General features: G+C 29.2%; 1 protein-coding gene across 1 annotated transcript; it reads left to right on the top strand.

The window, feature by feature from the left end:
* The first annotated feature begins 5,002 nt into the window (after nt 1-5,002).
* On the top strand, nt 5,003-6,571 carry LOC133791429 (uncharacterized). The gene is made up of 4 exons (XM_062229359.1): nt 5,003-5,023; nt 5,473-5,605; nt 5,866-5,972; nt 6,455-6,571. Exons 1-4 carry the CDS (start codon nt 5,003-5,005, stop codon nt 6,569-6,571), a joined length of 378 nt encoding a protein of 125 aa, XP_062085343.1.
* Nucleotides 6,572-15,164: the final 8,593 nt, after the last annotated feature.

Below are 15,164 nucleotides of genomic sequence, written 5' to 3'. Positions count from 1 at the left end.
TATATAGATAATTTTCGGTACAATTTTGTTTTATGATCGTGTATATTGTAGTTATTTAGATAATCTTACAAATTTTGAAGAATTTTCAAATAATTTACAATACCGAAAATAGGGTTCAAATAATTTGTTACATGCATGATTTTTTTTATACGTGTGAAAAGTAGCATGTTTAAACTCTATTTTCGCTACTGTAACTTATTTGAAATTTCTTCAATTTTTTGCATAATGCTTTAAATAACTACAATGTACATAGTCATAAAAAAATTATGCCGAAAATCACTCAAATAACGAGAAAACACGAGACGGTGCATTGATACACCAAAATGTAGGGGATGTAACACCCAATATTATATCATATTAAGTTAGTTATTATAACTATTTTTATTTCTTAGATAGTTATTTAATTTTTTTATTAATCCAAAATAATTTTTTCTATTTATCTCTAAAAGGCATAATTGTTATTTCTAAAAAAAAACATAATTGTTAGTAAGTTATTTATTGGAAAATTGTTTAAATATTTATATTTTATTACATATACAAAAGTAATACACATTAAAAATATTATTATTATTATTTAACTTTATTAGAATTATTAGTTATTTGAATTATTGCTTCTTCTATGAGATTCTTTGAAATTCAAAGGGCAAAGGGCAAGATATGAACTTTGAACGATCCACTGCTGGCTTGCACTCCACACATAAGTTTTTTCCTTTTTTGTTTATTATAATTAATGTTTTATATAATTATTGTGACAATTTTTATTATTGTCCATAATTTTTTTTCTTTCATTCATTTCATTTTTATTTACTAATGTATGTTTTGTTTATTGCGGTCAAAACAAGCAATAGCGAGTTAACGATTATTTAATTTAAACTTCAAATTTGCCGAGCTCTTTATAGATGATGTCCTTGTAGCTGATCTTCTCATAATTTGTTTTCTTAAAAGCTGTTGTAGGATTTTACACCTACAGTAGTAGAAACTTTTCGTTGTAGTTTTTTTAGCTTCTCTTTTTTTGGTGTCTTAGAGATACTAATTAAGTCTGTATTTTACTGTTCATTCTTAGTATTCTGTTTTATTTCAATGAGATTTCTCATTCGATATATTATACACTTGTCTGTCTTTCTTTCTAGATTTTTTTTTTAGATTAACTATTAAACATGTATTTTCAATGGATGATGAATTTTCTTGGTTAGAAGAAATTCTACCCTATGTAAGAGACGAATGTGATTTTGAATCTTTTATATGAATATCTTTTATAAAAAAAAATGATAATTTTATTTTGTCAAAAATGAAAAGAAGAAGATAATTTTATTATAATAGTGAAAAAAATCATTCTATAGTATATATATGTTTTTTTTAAAAAAAAAAATCTAGTATATAATATATATGTTCAATAATAACCAAATAATGAAACGAAAATAGAGTTTTTACATTTCTACTCCTTTTCCCACCAAATTGGTTCTATGTCATGCTAAATGTAGCATCCTTCCTAATCATATTCATATTACACTCAATTACGTGTAAAGCATAGAAAAATGCAAGTAACCTAAAAATCTGGTCATGTGCAATTGCAATTTTCAGATTTTCAGGCACATGGGATTCTTTTTCAGAATCAAGAAAAGAAAAGTCCATGGATCCAAAGCCATTTAAAAAATTCTGAGATTCAGTCCATTATAAAATAGTCGTTGGTACCAACTACCAAATATTACTAAGCCAAACTATTAGGTTATAAAGAGTTACAACCCAATTGACACGGGTAAAATGAAAAATATGAAACCAATTTTTTTTATTTTTTTTTGGTGTCCAATAAATAATGGTTCTAAGAGACAGACTTAAACATTTTCCTTCAAAAGTCAAAAAGTAATGATGGAATTGTTGGTGTACCCTTGAGACATTTTTCATAAATATTCTTGCTGTTCGGTATTAAACTCACATAATACGTGTTAGTCACCTTATAGCAAGTATAAGTGAATTTTATTAAAATGTTAGTATCTTAATATCTAAAAATAAGTTAATACTAAGCATAGTACTATGCATTATACAATATAATTTCCTCTTAGTATACCCTAGCACATACTAAGAAACAGAAGAAGCATAAAGCCTCAAATTTCCTCTTAGTATACCCTATCAAAAAAATATACCACCATAATTAAAAATTGGAGTAATATGCCCCAAGATCATTCTAGGATAAAATTACCCTTCTCATTGGAACTCTCCTCTCTCTAACCTCTTTGTTTTTCTATCACTCTCTCATGGCAAACCAATTTTCGAAGCCATTGCAGATGTCGACAACCTCCTCCATTGTAGAAGTAGGCGACCACCTCGAATCACTCTCAAAGTGAGCCAAGGGAAATTTAGAATAGATTTTTAATCTATATATTTTAGTATAAATGTGATTAATCTAGGATGATAAGCACGTTTATAATAGGGATTTCAATGTGTTTCTAGTAACTAGATTATAATAAACTCCATTAATGGAGGATTTGGTTCGATCGAGAATTTGTTTATCAAAATTTGGGGTTTTATGTGAAATTGATGTTATATTTCAATGCTCTGGCAATGTTACAACGATGGTTCCAAGTGATCAATATATTTATTTCATTTCGATGCTTTAACGATGTAGTTGTGATGTTGGATGATGCCTTAGGGTAGATTATGAATAAGAACAAATCGATGTTCTTGTGATTAGGTAATGATGCTTTTGCGATGTTGTAGTAGATGTAACTTTTAACAAAGCTAGGTAACCATTTGGTATACTGTGTTTTTGTAAAATATCGTTTTGGTACACTGTATTTATAATAATGCTCATTTAGTACCCTATATTTTGAAATCATACATATTTGCTACCATAAACTCAAATTTAATTAATAAAATTTTACCAATTTAATCAAATTGTTATCAATTATATGAGTTTCAAATTCAAATTTAATTACTCAATTATATATAAATAATGGTAGTTTGGTCATATTGACAAAAAATTATTTATTAAATCTGAGTCTATGGTATCAAATTTGTATGATTTTAAAATACCAAGTACTGTATGAACATTATTAAAAAAATAAGGGACAAAAATGATAATTTACAAAAATACAGAGTACCAAATAAGTAAATTCTCTTTTAACTAATAATTATGATGCTCTTGTGAGGCTAAATCGATATTTTTAAAGATAAGAATTTTTCATTAATAAAATTGATGACTCAACGATGCAATTGCGATGTTATCTACATTTTAAGTATGCATCGGGTTGTACCTATTTGTGAAGTATAGTGATGTGGCAAAAATATGCTGAGTAGGAATAAAAAAATAAGTTGTTCGCTAACCAAAACCAGTTGGTCTACTTTGCTGATCTTCATACAGTATGTTCATAGATTAGGCAGATAACATGTACTCGTGTATTTACTTCTTGTATTTTCTTTTTTTTTTTGGCAAAAAAGTTACTTCTTCTAGTTGGTAGTTAGGTTTATACCTAGAAATCCGAAGATTTAGCTACAATTAGTAATGAGTGGCTAAGCACAATTTTCCCACTATAAACACGGGAAATAGAGATCAAAATACGGTTAGAGACTACACTGTACTTGAGAGTATTTACTCTATTGTAATCAAAGTTCAACCATCTTAACAAACTAAGGTGACTCAGTTCATTTTATCTTAATAAGGTTGAGCAGGAAAAAATAATAAAATAGAGAGAGGGATAATAGTGTTTGAATGGGAGGGGCATTTTGTTCAAATTTTGTTAGAGAAGGGCATATTTTTCAAAGAATTAATAAGCTGTCATATTTTTTGAATAAGGCATACTAAATTGCAAAGAAGTTCAAATTTCCCTTTGTTTATACTTATACTAGTAAAATATGCTACGTGCACCAAGTTGTAGTTTTAATTTAAAATTATTTTTATTTAAAATATATATAAATTTTATAGGGTATTTAAGATTTTTGCCCCTCGAATTATGACAAAAACATTATTGCGCCTCTGATTTTTTCGAGTCGTTAAAAAATTACTCTTAAACTATTCACAGTGTTGTAAAGTGTGACTTCTATTAAGTTTTATCCTATGTTGCTAATAGATTGCTAATTTGTATTACCACGTTAGCACCATATGTATAATTTAAAATTAAAAAATATATTTCTTATAAAATATTAAAATTCAAAATAATTCAAAAATTCAAAAAATATTTTTTATTTTTAACTTAAAATATTAATTTTTTTTAAATAAATTCTTAAAAGATTAATTAAATTAAGTTTTGAAATATTAAATAAATAAACTGAAACTCATCTAGTTTTTTTGTTTGGCAAAATTAAATTATTTATTTTTAATAATGATAGAATTAATATAGTTTAAATTAGATTAGTTTAATTTTTGTAAAAAAATAGATCATTTTCAGTTTTTTTAATATTTGAAAATTTTATTTAATTAATATTTTAAAAATTTATTAAAAAAATTAATCTTTTAAGAATTAAAAAGAAAAAAAGATTTTTTTTTTAAATTTTGAAATTTTGAATTTTAATATTTTATAAGATATATATTTTTTAATTTTGTATTATTTTTTATTTTAAATTATACACATGACGTTGATATGACAAATATGACAATGATAAGTCAACAATTCGTTAGCCACATATGATAAAACTTAACAAAATGTTTACTTTACACTACTGTGAATAGTTGAGGATAATTTTTAATGGCGCAAAAAAATCACCAACACAATAATGTAAAAATCATAAATAGCCAACTTTATATATACAAAGCTATTAGTATTTGTTCTTGCTGCACTAGTTTTATTATTTTGAACAAAAACACAAATGTAAAAGACAAAAAAAAAAAGATACATATAATATATATTTGTTGATTCGTAATCTTTATTTCCTTCTGATTTTGTCATTGAGGATGGACTCCATACACCAATTCTTAATTTATAAGCAAGTTTTTTTTTGTCTTGTTATAGGGAAAACATTGAGAAGAAGAAAGCAAAGTTTTAGTTAATTAATTTCATGTAATAACAAAATGAGTTATATGTTAATAAGGGTATGCACAGTCTCTTTTTAATTTTGTAAATAAGTGTTTTTTTTTTAAAATTTTGTAAATAAGTATTGTATTTTTTTGTCAGGTAAATAAGTGTTGTTAAAAAGAAGAAAAATACAAAGAAAAAGGTCAAGAGAGAGAGACTCAGACATAAGAAAAGTAGGAAAGAGAGAGGACAATTAGAGGAGTATGTAATCCTTTTCGATTATTTGTTTTCTTTAGGTAATTTTGAGTTTATACAGTATATATATTGAATATTTTGATTTTTTTGGTCAATTGTTAATTATTCATGAATAGCTACTCATTTATTGAATATTTTGGCTAAATTTATAATTTAAAAAAAAAATCAGTCAAATTTATGAGAAAAATGTGACAAATCAACTATTAATATAATATATATGTTATTTGTAAATAAATTATATAAACATTATATCCTATTTTTATGTATACAGAAAAAAAACGACATAAAAAAAGATTATGGTTTGAAGTCAGCTTCACTCTCTGCTAAGTTCCGAATAATAAGTTCTCTCTGCTGTGAATCACAGCCACCACGTACTGCTGCTCTTAGGGTTTTCTGTAGTGTAAGTAAGTAATGATTAATATATACCAACATTTACTATGCTTTATAGATAATTATTTTTGTAAATATGTTAAATTAAACTCCAAAATGAACCCTTAGAGATTAAAGTCTTTGATATAGATCTGCATGAAAATTTTATTTATTTAGACACAACAATAATATTATTATTTATATATAATTTAAAAAATCATTAGCAGCATAATTAGTTGCATTATAATAAAGTGATGGCATATTAATATATAATTTATTTTTTGGCACACCACAGAGGAGAGGGTGAAAAAGATAATAGCTGAGCAACTGGGTGTGAAAGAATCCGAGATAGTTAACTATGCAAGCTTTGTGGAAGATCTTGGATCTGATTCTCTTGATTTGGTAATCTGGTTATAATCTCTCTTTCTTTTCAATATTATTTACATTTAATAATATTGTTGTACTAGCTATACAAGAGTAATTAATGAAAAAAAATCATCTATACAGTCAATCAGGTCAAAGTGTAGTAATGTGTAAAGGTTAATTGAGTTATTTTATTCATTCTTTTATTTGTCTGAATTAATGGACAATCCATTCCAAGGTGATCCTCGACTAAAGCCACCATTCTCAATTAGTTCGCAGCCTACAAAAACTGTTTGTTTAAAATAACTTTTATAGACTGCCAACTAATGAAATGTCATACGACTAATAATTTTTGTAGGCTGCGAACTAATTATAAGACATCACATAACTTTGCTCGGGATAAGCAGCAATACTCTATATATATATATAATTTTTTTTTGTTAGTCTTGCTAATTGCACTTAAGTTTATAGGAACTAGCTAGTGTATGTTGTTAATATACTACTTATGTATTCCTCTTCAGGTTAACCTTGTTATGGGTCTGGAGGAGGAATTTGAAATTGAGATGCCAGATGAAGAAGCAGAAAAAATCACAACCGTAGAGGCAGCAGTTGATTATGTTACCAGCAATCTAGCATGAAAAAGTACTACAATCAATTAATAAATGAAAATTTAGAGACTATTTATTTGGATAAGCAGTCTCGTCTTATAATAAAATTATGGTGTGTATTCTATTGTATTGCATGTGTTTAGGAACAAAAGATTTCCAGTTATAAAATAATATTTTTCAGCATCTTAATAATTTATTTATTTTACAATATTGCTCTATTAAGACCCAGCTAATGGAGAGATGCATCATTTTTTTTAAGACGATACTATTAAGAAATAATTGTATTTTTTTTAGATGTAATAACCAATTTTTTTGTTAACTTGATAACGAAATTCCAATTAATAGCAAATTTATCAAAAATGATATTTTGAAGGGTAAATACTATTTTGGCATCTTTGTTTTGTAAAAGTTATCGATTAGACCCTGTGTTTTGTTAAATAACAATTTGGACCATGCATTTTGCAAAATGGAACAAAATAGTATCATTGATCCAATTTTGGTCAAACTTTTTTTGAATATGACCAAAATACCCTTGAGTTTTTTTTAATAAATGAATTAATTAATAATAAAAAATACATTTTAAAATAGAAAATATTAAATTGGTTTTAAAATAAAATAGAATTAAAGTTAAAATTAAACTAACACTACAAGAAAAAGGTCTTTTAGCGGTGGCCTTATCAGCGACGACGTAAGTTCGCCGCTAATAATGAGGTTATTAGCAGCGACAAAGAACGATCGACGCTGATAAATGTCTTAATTAAAAAATAAATTTAAGATGTTATCAGCGGCGATTCTATCGCCGCTAATTGAGGATATGTGTGTCGCTGATAGTTGCGGCAAATACAATTTGATTCTGAAAAACTATTGGTGGCGACCTGTCGCTGCTAATGTTGTTCGGAAATTTTGTGGGAAAATTGGGCGATTAACAAAATCGATATTAGCGGTGACTTAGTCGCTGCTGATAGTTATCTGAGTTTTAAAATTTGTGACAGAAATGATGTCGTTCTCTATTAGCGGCGACAGGTGTTGCTACTAATAGTGGTCTCGATATATCAGACGAGTCTTCGTCTTCCTCCTCATTTTGTTCTAACCCAAATCCCAAAAACCAGAAACCTCCCCAACCCCAAATTGCAGAACCTCCCCGACCCCAACGTACCCTACCCCTCCACCTCGGTACCCCAGGCGTCGATCCCAAACTCCACCCATTTTCCCTCTCCCCGAAATTCCCTAAATCCTCCATTTCCCCATTTCCCCCTTTGCCACCACTAGTTCGACGCCCCCACTACTCCTTTTCCCCAATCCCGAAATGCCCTAAATCCCAAATTTTTTTTCCTCTGCCACCACCTCCATCACGGCACCACTGTACCCACCTCCAAGTTTGTTTGTTTTTTTTTCATTTTTTTTTAGATTTATATATATGTGTGTATATATGTGTATATGTGTGTATAAATTTAAGATTTAATTTTGATTTACTAACTTTGTTTATTGTTTTTTATTTTGTTTGTGATAGGAGAAAATAGAAGCTCTCTATTGGGGTTTTGGTATTCATCATAGTGTTAAAGTCTTTAGCTCTCATATATTCAAAGGTTTGGTTTTATGTCAAATTTCTATCTTTGTTGTGCATTTTAATCTGATATATATGTATGTTTGTTTGTGTTTTTGTGTGTATATGTACTAGTTTTTATTAGGTTTTTTTTTATGTATGTATTAATTTGGGTGTATGTATTTGTATTTGGTATTGGGGAATTTAGAAATATTACTTGTATGTAGATTTAATATGTGAACTTCAAATATAAGTGTTTGAATTTGATTAGTAATATGTGTTTGATTTTGGTTTATAATATGTGAACTTGAAAGATTAACATTTCAATTTGATTAATGATATGTGTTTATGGTGTAGGGTGAACTTTTTTTTGTTATTAATATGTATATTGTGAACTGTTCTGGGAATTTCTGAGTGTTAATTGCAAGATTTAAAATTTTGGGATAGGTTATAATACAGTCGTTATGCTGCCCAAATTTCGGTAGAGTTAAGACAAATCATTATAACACCAATTATATGTAAAAATATAATTTTTTTTAATTTTAGTTTATCATTTTTAAATTATAAAATGTGTAGCGTCTTAGAATTTTACTTAGCTAGATAATAGTAGCTTGCACTATTTTAGTTTTCGTGATTATTAGTTCAAGCCGAGATTTAGTAGGAAGCTCATAGAAATAGTTATAGATTTTACAAGTTTAACCTATAGTTTATAAATATTAATTTTAACATAAGGTTTGATTAATATAGCGGGTCCTAGAAATGATATTTATTATAACTTAAGGTTTAGATAGAGTAATTAAGAACGTGACACTTGTCACATGCATGTTTATATGTTCTATTTATAGGTTCCAGAAGCTCTAGAACCTTCTAGCAGCTGTTAGGATCACGTTTTACTCAGTCAAAGCTGTTTAAACAAACTTCAAATATGCTGAAAGAGTACAAAAACGTGTTTGATATATCAGCATATGCCGATATATCGCCTAAGGTTGATATGGAAAACACATCGACTTCGCACGAACGAAACCACAGAGGCTTGGGATATAGGGGCAAGCGATATATCGCCTATAGGGGGTGATATATCAGCTCCTTTAGTGTAGTTTGAAATCCGTGGAATCCGAGCTTAAAACAACCCTCAACAACTTGGACTTGCTCTTGAACGTTTTTGACCAAGTTCTGAACATCTGTTGAACAGATAATTCAAATTTATTCAATTAATATTCATTTATTTATTCTTTTTAAAAGGGGTTAGTTTCACTCCTTGAACTCTACAAATAGGACCTTTCACTCAGCCATTTCATTCATCATTCAAGCATTCTTCAGAGCTTCCAATCTGCTAAGTTTATTCTAGAGAGAAAATACTACGATTTTAGGATTAAAAGCTTTTCAATCTAAGCTTTTCTAAACACTTGGGAAGTAAGATAGAGTGACATTTTGGTATTGAGGTGTAGATCAAAGTCCTAGACTATCCAAGGTATTCTTATCTTCAGGTTTAGTTCATTATAGTTCTTTTATTTTCTTTCAGATCCTAACTTATTATTATGGCTTCTGGTTAGGTGTTTAAGTTCCTTGAAACTTAAGGTTTTCGGCACGTTTCTATCTTGATGGTATAGATATCCTTTTCATCTCCATTTCTTTAGAAACTTATGATTCTTACTGTTTGATTTAGGAGTTTTCCATACCATTCTTGTCTCCAATATCCCAGTTTTTGGTAAGGAAAGTAGGTTAGATTATATGTGTTATGATATGTTTATATGCTATGTTATGTTTATATGTATATGTTACATGTTGTAGTCACTTGGGAAATATAGTTGCTTAGATAGCAAATAAATCCCAAGATTTTTTATCATTATCTTAGATTAGAGTTATGATTAAACTTACCTCGATTAGTAGACAGAGGACCTAGATGGTTTATCATATACTATTTTGTGATCTAACCTACCTCGATGAGTAGATAGAGGACCTAGATGGTTTTATCACATACTACGGTAATGAGTTAATGACGATTAATATTGTAGTCCAATGTTTTTATGATTTACATATTTACGTCATATGTTTTATAGTATATGTTTTTAGTCTTATGATTTATGATATGTTTTAGTAGATTTTCCTTGCTGGGCATTAGACTCATTCCTTTTTATTTTAAATGGTGCAAGAAAATAAGCTTGGAAGGCGGGATGGATTCATGCCAGCTTTGGCATGTGTATTGGGAGAGGACTGAATAAATGGATTGCTGGAAAAGATTGAGGATGACGTTTTGTTTCAAGTCTTTTCAATTATGTATTTATGTTTTTCTGCGTTTAGTATTTGAACAATTAAATAAAAGTTTTTTGTTTTGTTTTCTTTATGATTTTATGTAATAACAATGAGATCTCGTATTTTATATTTTTATAATAAAGTTCTATTATTTTATGCATGCATTCCAAAATAGTAGCTATGACTTAGTAGTTTTAATGGTCTGAGATCTTAGAATTAGTCGGGTCATTACAAAATGATACAAAAACACCAGGGGCTGTGGGTTGGGGTTGGGGGTTTGGGGTCGGGGATCGAGGTCGGGAGTCGGGGTTGGGGGTCGTGGGTCAAGGTTTGAGTTTGGGGTCGGGGGTCTAGAGTTTGGAATAAAATAATTAAATAATAAAATTATTAATTTAATAGTTAATTAGTTAATTAAATAATATAATATTAATTTAATAAGTAATAAGATAATTAAATAATAATTTTTTAATTTAATAATTAATAAAGTAATAATTTAATAATTAATAAGATAATTAAATAATAAAGTAATAATTAAATAATTTCTAAATAATTAAATAATAATAATTATAATATGAATTAAATAAAACTAAACTCGAATAAATTGTACTTCATAAATACATAGGTAATTATTTATTAACATTTAATATTAAACTTTTTACAATAATCTTAAAATGTGTGACATCATAATTTTAACAAATCATAAGACTTTGTAAGACATCATAAAATGTGTTGAGAAAATATTTAATTTTTGTTGTTTTTCTCTTTGGTGATAAAATTTTATGACCAAAGATAAGATAGAAGAGTTATAAATCATCTCGTAGTGATAATGTTTTCTTTATTATTTTTAATCACTAAAAGTCTTTGACCCATTCGGAGAGGTTGAGTCAGAAGGACTCTTAAATACGCTTCTCCAAATTATCCAGGACTTTCTTGTTCGCATGGATAGTTTGTGTTTGTTGTATACCTATAATTTGATCATTTACTCATTTTATTATTTCGTTAGTAGATATTTTGGTATGTGTTTCCTTATTTGTTCTCGTAAGTGGGCAGACTCAATATTTGTAATGCCCTAATTTCTCATAAAATTATCGAGAACATAGCATGGGCTCATAAACATCAATATTTTCCTTTTATTTAAGAAAATTAGAATAAGCAAAGGGATCCCATGTCTTTACAAAAATAAAATAATAGTCTTTAACATAATAAAATGAGCAATAAAAGAAAAGCTTAAAAGAACATGTTATCATAGGCTCGTTGATCATTCCTCGACTATATTGTGTTGGGAATTGTGCCCTGAAAGCATATGTAGTAGACATTGTTTTAAGAAATAAATAAATAAATTAAATTTGTTATGCATATATGTTATGGACTATATTATTCTGTGATAATATTATGTAAATATCAAAAAAATTCCTAAGTTCATATATGTGATCTCAAACACATATTGTTACTGGAGGATTGTGTTTGAGATAAATGAACTTGAATAGTTTGCAGTAAAATAAAGTTATGGAATCTTTAGATTGATTATTGCAAGTACGGTCCACTAATATTATGAATATATGTGATCTAGATCCGGATCACTAGTGTAGTAGGACACTTTAGTGGAGGTACTTTATATATTAGAGAATATATAGAACTGGACTAGATATGTTTATTAATACTTAGTTAAATATCGTTTCGAAGTATTAATTAAATATATCAACTGATGATCATATACAATTAGATCTTAATCCTGAAGTTACTATAAACTCTTGTTTATGTTATATGAGTTATTTGATTCACTCGTTAGGGTCTGTCAGAATGATCATACTAGAAACTTTTGTTTTGGGAACTCATTAATGTAAATGGCTGGGGACATAGTATACAAATATGAAATCTATACCTTCTCGTAAGAGATTGAATAATGGTTCTGTTAGTAAAATATAAATTGCCTCAATGGAAATTGATAATAGTATTAAAACTCTATGCAATATATTACAATAGACAAGGATTGATTAAATAAAGTGTTACAACACTATAACTGAAAATAAAAATAAAAATAGAGAAAGAAGAAGAAGAGGATTGAAAAAGAAAATACAAACTCTTGACAAAAAGATACAAATAAACTTGAGGTAGTAAAAGGAAAGATGTAGATGAGATTTAAACTCTTAAGCAAAGATACAAGTAAATATAACAAGAATGATATGAAGAAAAACAATAGAAGAAAATAAGAACAAGAACAAAATAATAAGATACTCTCACTCACACAACCAAAGTGAAGAGTGTTGGGGATCACCAACTTGAACAAGGTTTGAAACCTTTGTCCAAAAGCTTATTTCCCCCTAACTCAAGCACTAAGGGATCTCTCTCAGATTTTGGAAATGCTTTATGGAATTATCAAGCCTCAAGGTGTTTCTAGCCAAGTGCTCTAATGGATAGAAATGTTGTGTCTTTCAAGTGAGCTATAGGCTCCTATTTATAGAGTTTAGAGACACCATTTGAATTTCAAATTCCACCAACCCCCATGGCTGTTACCAATGTTTAATTGGATTAATATGGAATTAAAAATGAGATTTGTGAGTGATTTGAGTTTTTTGAGCCGCTCAACAAAGATTGGAAAAACTGAAAAAATTGGTTAGTTTTGGCCTGTGGCCGCGGCCAGAGACATTAGTGGCCGCAGCCACTGGTCTCTGACCCACAAGTTGCGGCCACTGACCAATTTCAGCACAAAAAAATGTGCTGTTTTTCCAAACGGTTCCAAACCCTCCCAAATGATTTTGTAACTCCCAAAACACATTATTGGGGTTAAAATCATATCTCTAACAGCCATATCACATATGGCTTTATGAAATTCATCTCAATATTGTGTAATAACAATTTTACACAACAAAGGGTAATATTTGGAAGTTACAAATTTGTAACACCAAATATGTTACATTATTTGGATATATCTCATATATCTAAATATTGTAACTCTCTATTATATGTTACAATATGTGACACACTTTGTCACATTTATTTAATCTAAACATTATATTATAATATAATATAATTTTACATTATATTATAATATAATATAATTTTACATTATATTATAAAATAATATAACATTCCCCCACTAGATTAAATAGTTATCTATTGTAACACTTATTTAATCAATCATTATATTTTGAATATAACATATCCCCCACTTGATTAAATAAGAACTCTCTCTCATAGGAGTCGTTGCATTAGTGCATAAAGTAAAGTGTTTTTCAACTTGAACTTTACTATAGTGTAATTATCACAAAATTTGTCGAAAATTTGGTTGCACTAGGCATTGAACCATCTTTTCATGATAACAAATCGGTGATAACACACACACCTTTGCGATGTTCACTTGAGACCTCTATGTCTCGCTTTGCACCGTTAATGGCCATGTGCACTTTCCATTCATGGACGTTCTTGAGAAAACTCCCAATTATCATGAGAGGCGGCACCACCCCTAGGTCCATATAGGTAGAATTATTACTGTATTTCGTTACCAAAAATACTTGTCTTTACAAGACTGAATTCTATTAAAAAAAAACCTTTCGGTTTTAACCCTCCACTAGGTAACACACAAGTACTCAATATCTCAGATGGGACTTGTTTTGAGTACAACTACTATTAACTTGATTGACTTGTTGTTACCTATTGAACCTAACACTAGTTGAATAACTAGTGTTAAGATAGGTTACCATCAATCGTGAATCTCTTTAGGGAGTTTAAGTCTCATCCCTCGAGATGATGCAGCCACTAAATCCCTCGTTAGTGGCTTAGTGAAAGGATCCGCCAGATTTTCACTTGTTCTCACATAGGATATTGAGATGACTCCTCTTTGAATCAACTCTCTTACATATCCATGTCTTAGACTAATGTGTCTAGACTTCCCATTATACACTCCGCTGTATGCTCTAGCCAATGTCGCTTGGCTATCACAATGTATCGATATAGTAGATACATTCTCTTTGAATAGGGGAATCTCTATCAACAGATCCCTTAACCATTCGGCCTCTTTGTCGGTAGCAGCTAGAGCTATGATCTCTGCTTCCAGTGGAATGAGATATACAAGTTTGCTTCTTGGAACCCCAAGAAATTGCACCTCCACCAAGTGTAAATACCCAACCAGTTGTGGACAAGTTGTCCCCAAGATTGGATATCCAACTTGCATTTGTATATCCTTCTAATATCGAAGGAAATTTAGAGTAGTGAAGGCTTAGTCCTTTGGTTTTCTTGAGAAAACCTAGGACTCTTCCAATTGCCTTCCAGTGATCCACACTTGGATTACTTGTAAACCTACTAAGTTTACTTACTGCAAATGCTATATCAGGTCTAGTACACTGGGTAGCGTACTCCAATTGAGCCACCACTCTTCCTTCATTCTTATCTAGTTTTACATTATGATTGAATGGAGTATTGGCATCTTTAACCTTGAGATGGTTAAATTTGTTCAATACTTTCTCAACATAGTGGGCTTGCCCTAACGCAAAACCCCCACTATGTTTCTTTACTTTGATACCGAGTAGGGTATCAACTTCTCCAAGACCTTTCATCTTGAAGGTTGATGATAGAAACCTCTTCGTTTCATCTATCCCTTTCATGCTATTACTTAGAATAAGCATGTCATCCACATATAAGCAAACAATGATCACATATCCCTTACAAGTTTTGGAATACAAACACTTGTCTCCATTGTTATGTCTAAACCCATTAGACATGATGGCTTGATCAAATTTCTCATGCCATTGCTTAGGAGCTTGTTTCAATCCATATAAGGATTTTACAAGTCTACACACTTTATGTTCATATTTTGGTAGGACAAACCCT

Source organism: Humulus lupulus, chromosome 7 (assembly GCF_963169125.1).
Source record: "Humulus lupulus chromosome 7, drHumLupu1.1, whole genome shotgun sequence".
NCBI lineage: Eukaryota > Viridiplantae > Streptophyta > Magnoliopsida > Rosales > Cannabaceae > Humulus > Humulus lupulus.
Note: the sequence above shows the minus strand (reverse complement) of the source record. Positions and strands in the feature narration are given on the sequence as shown.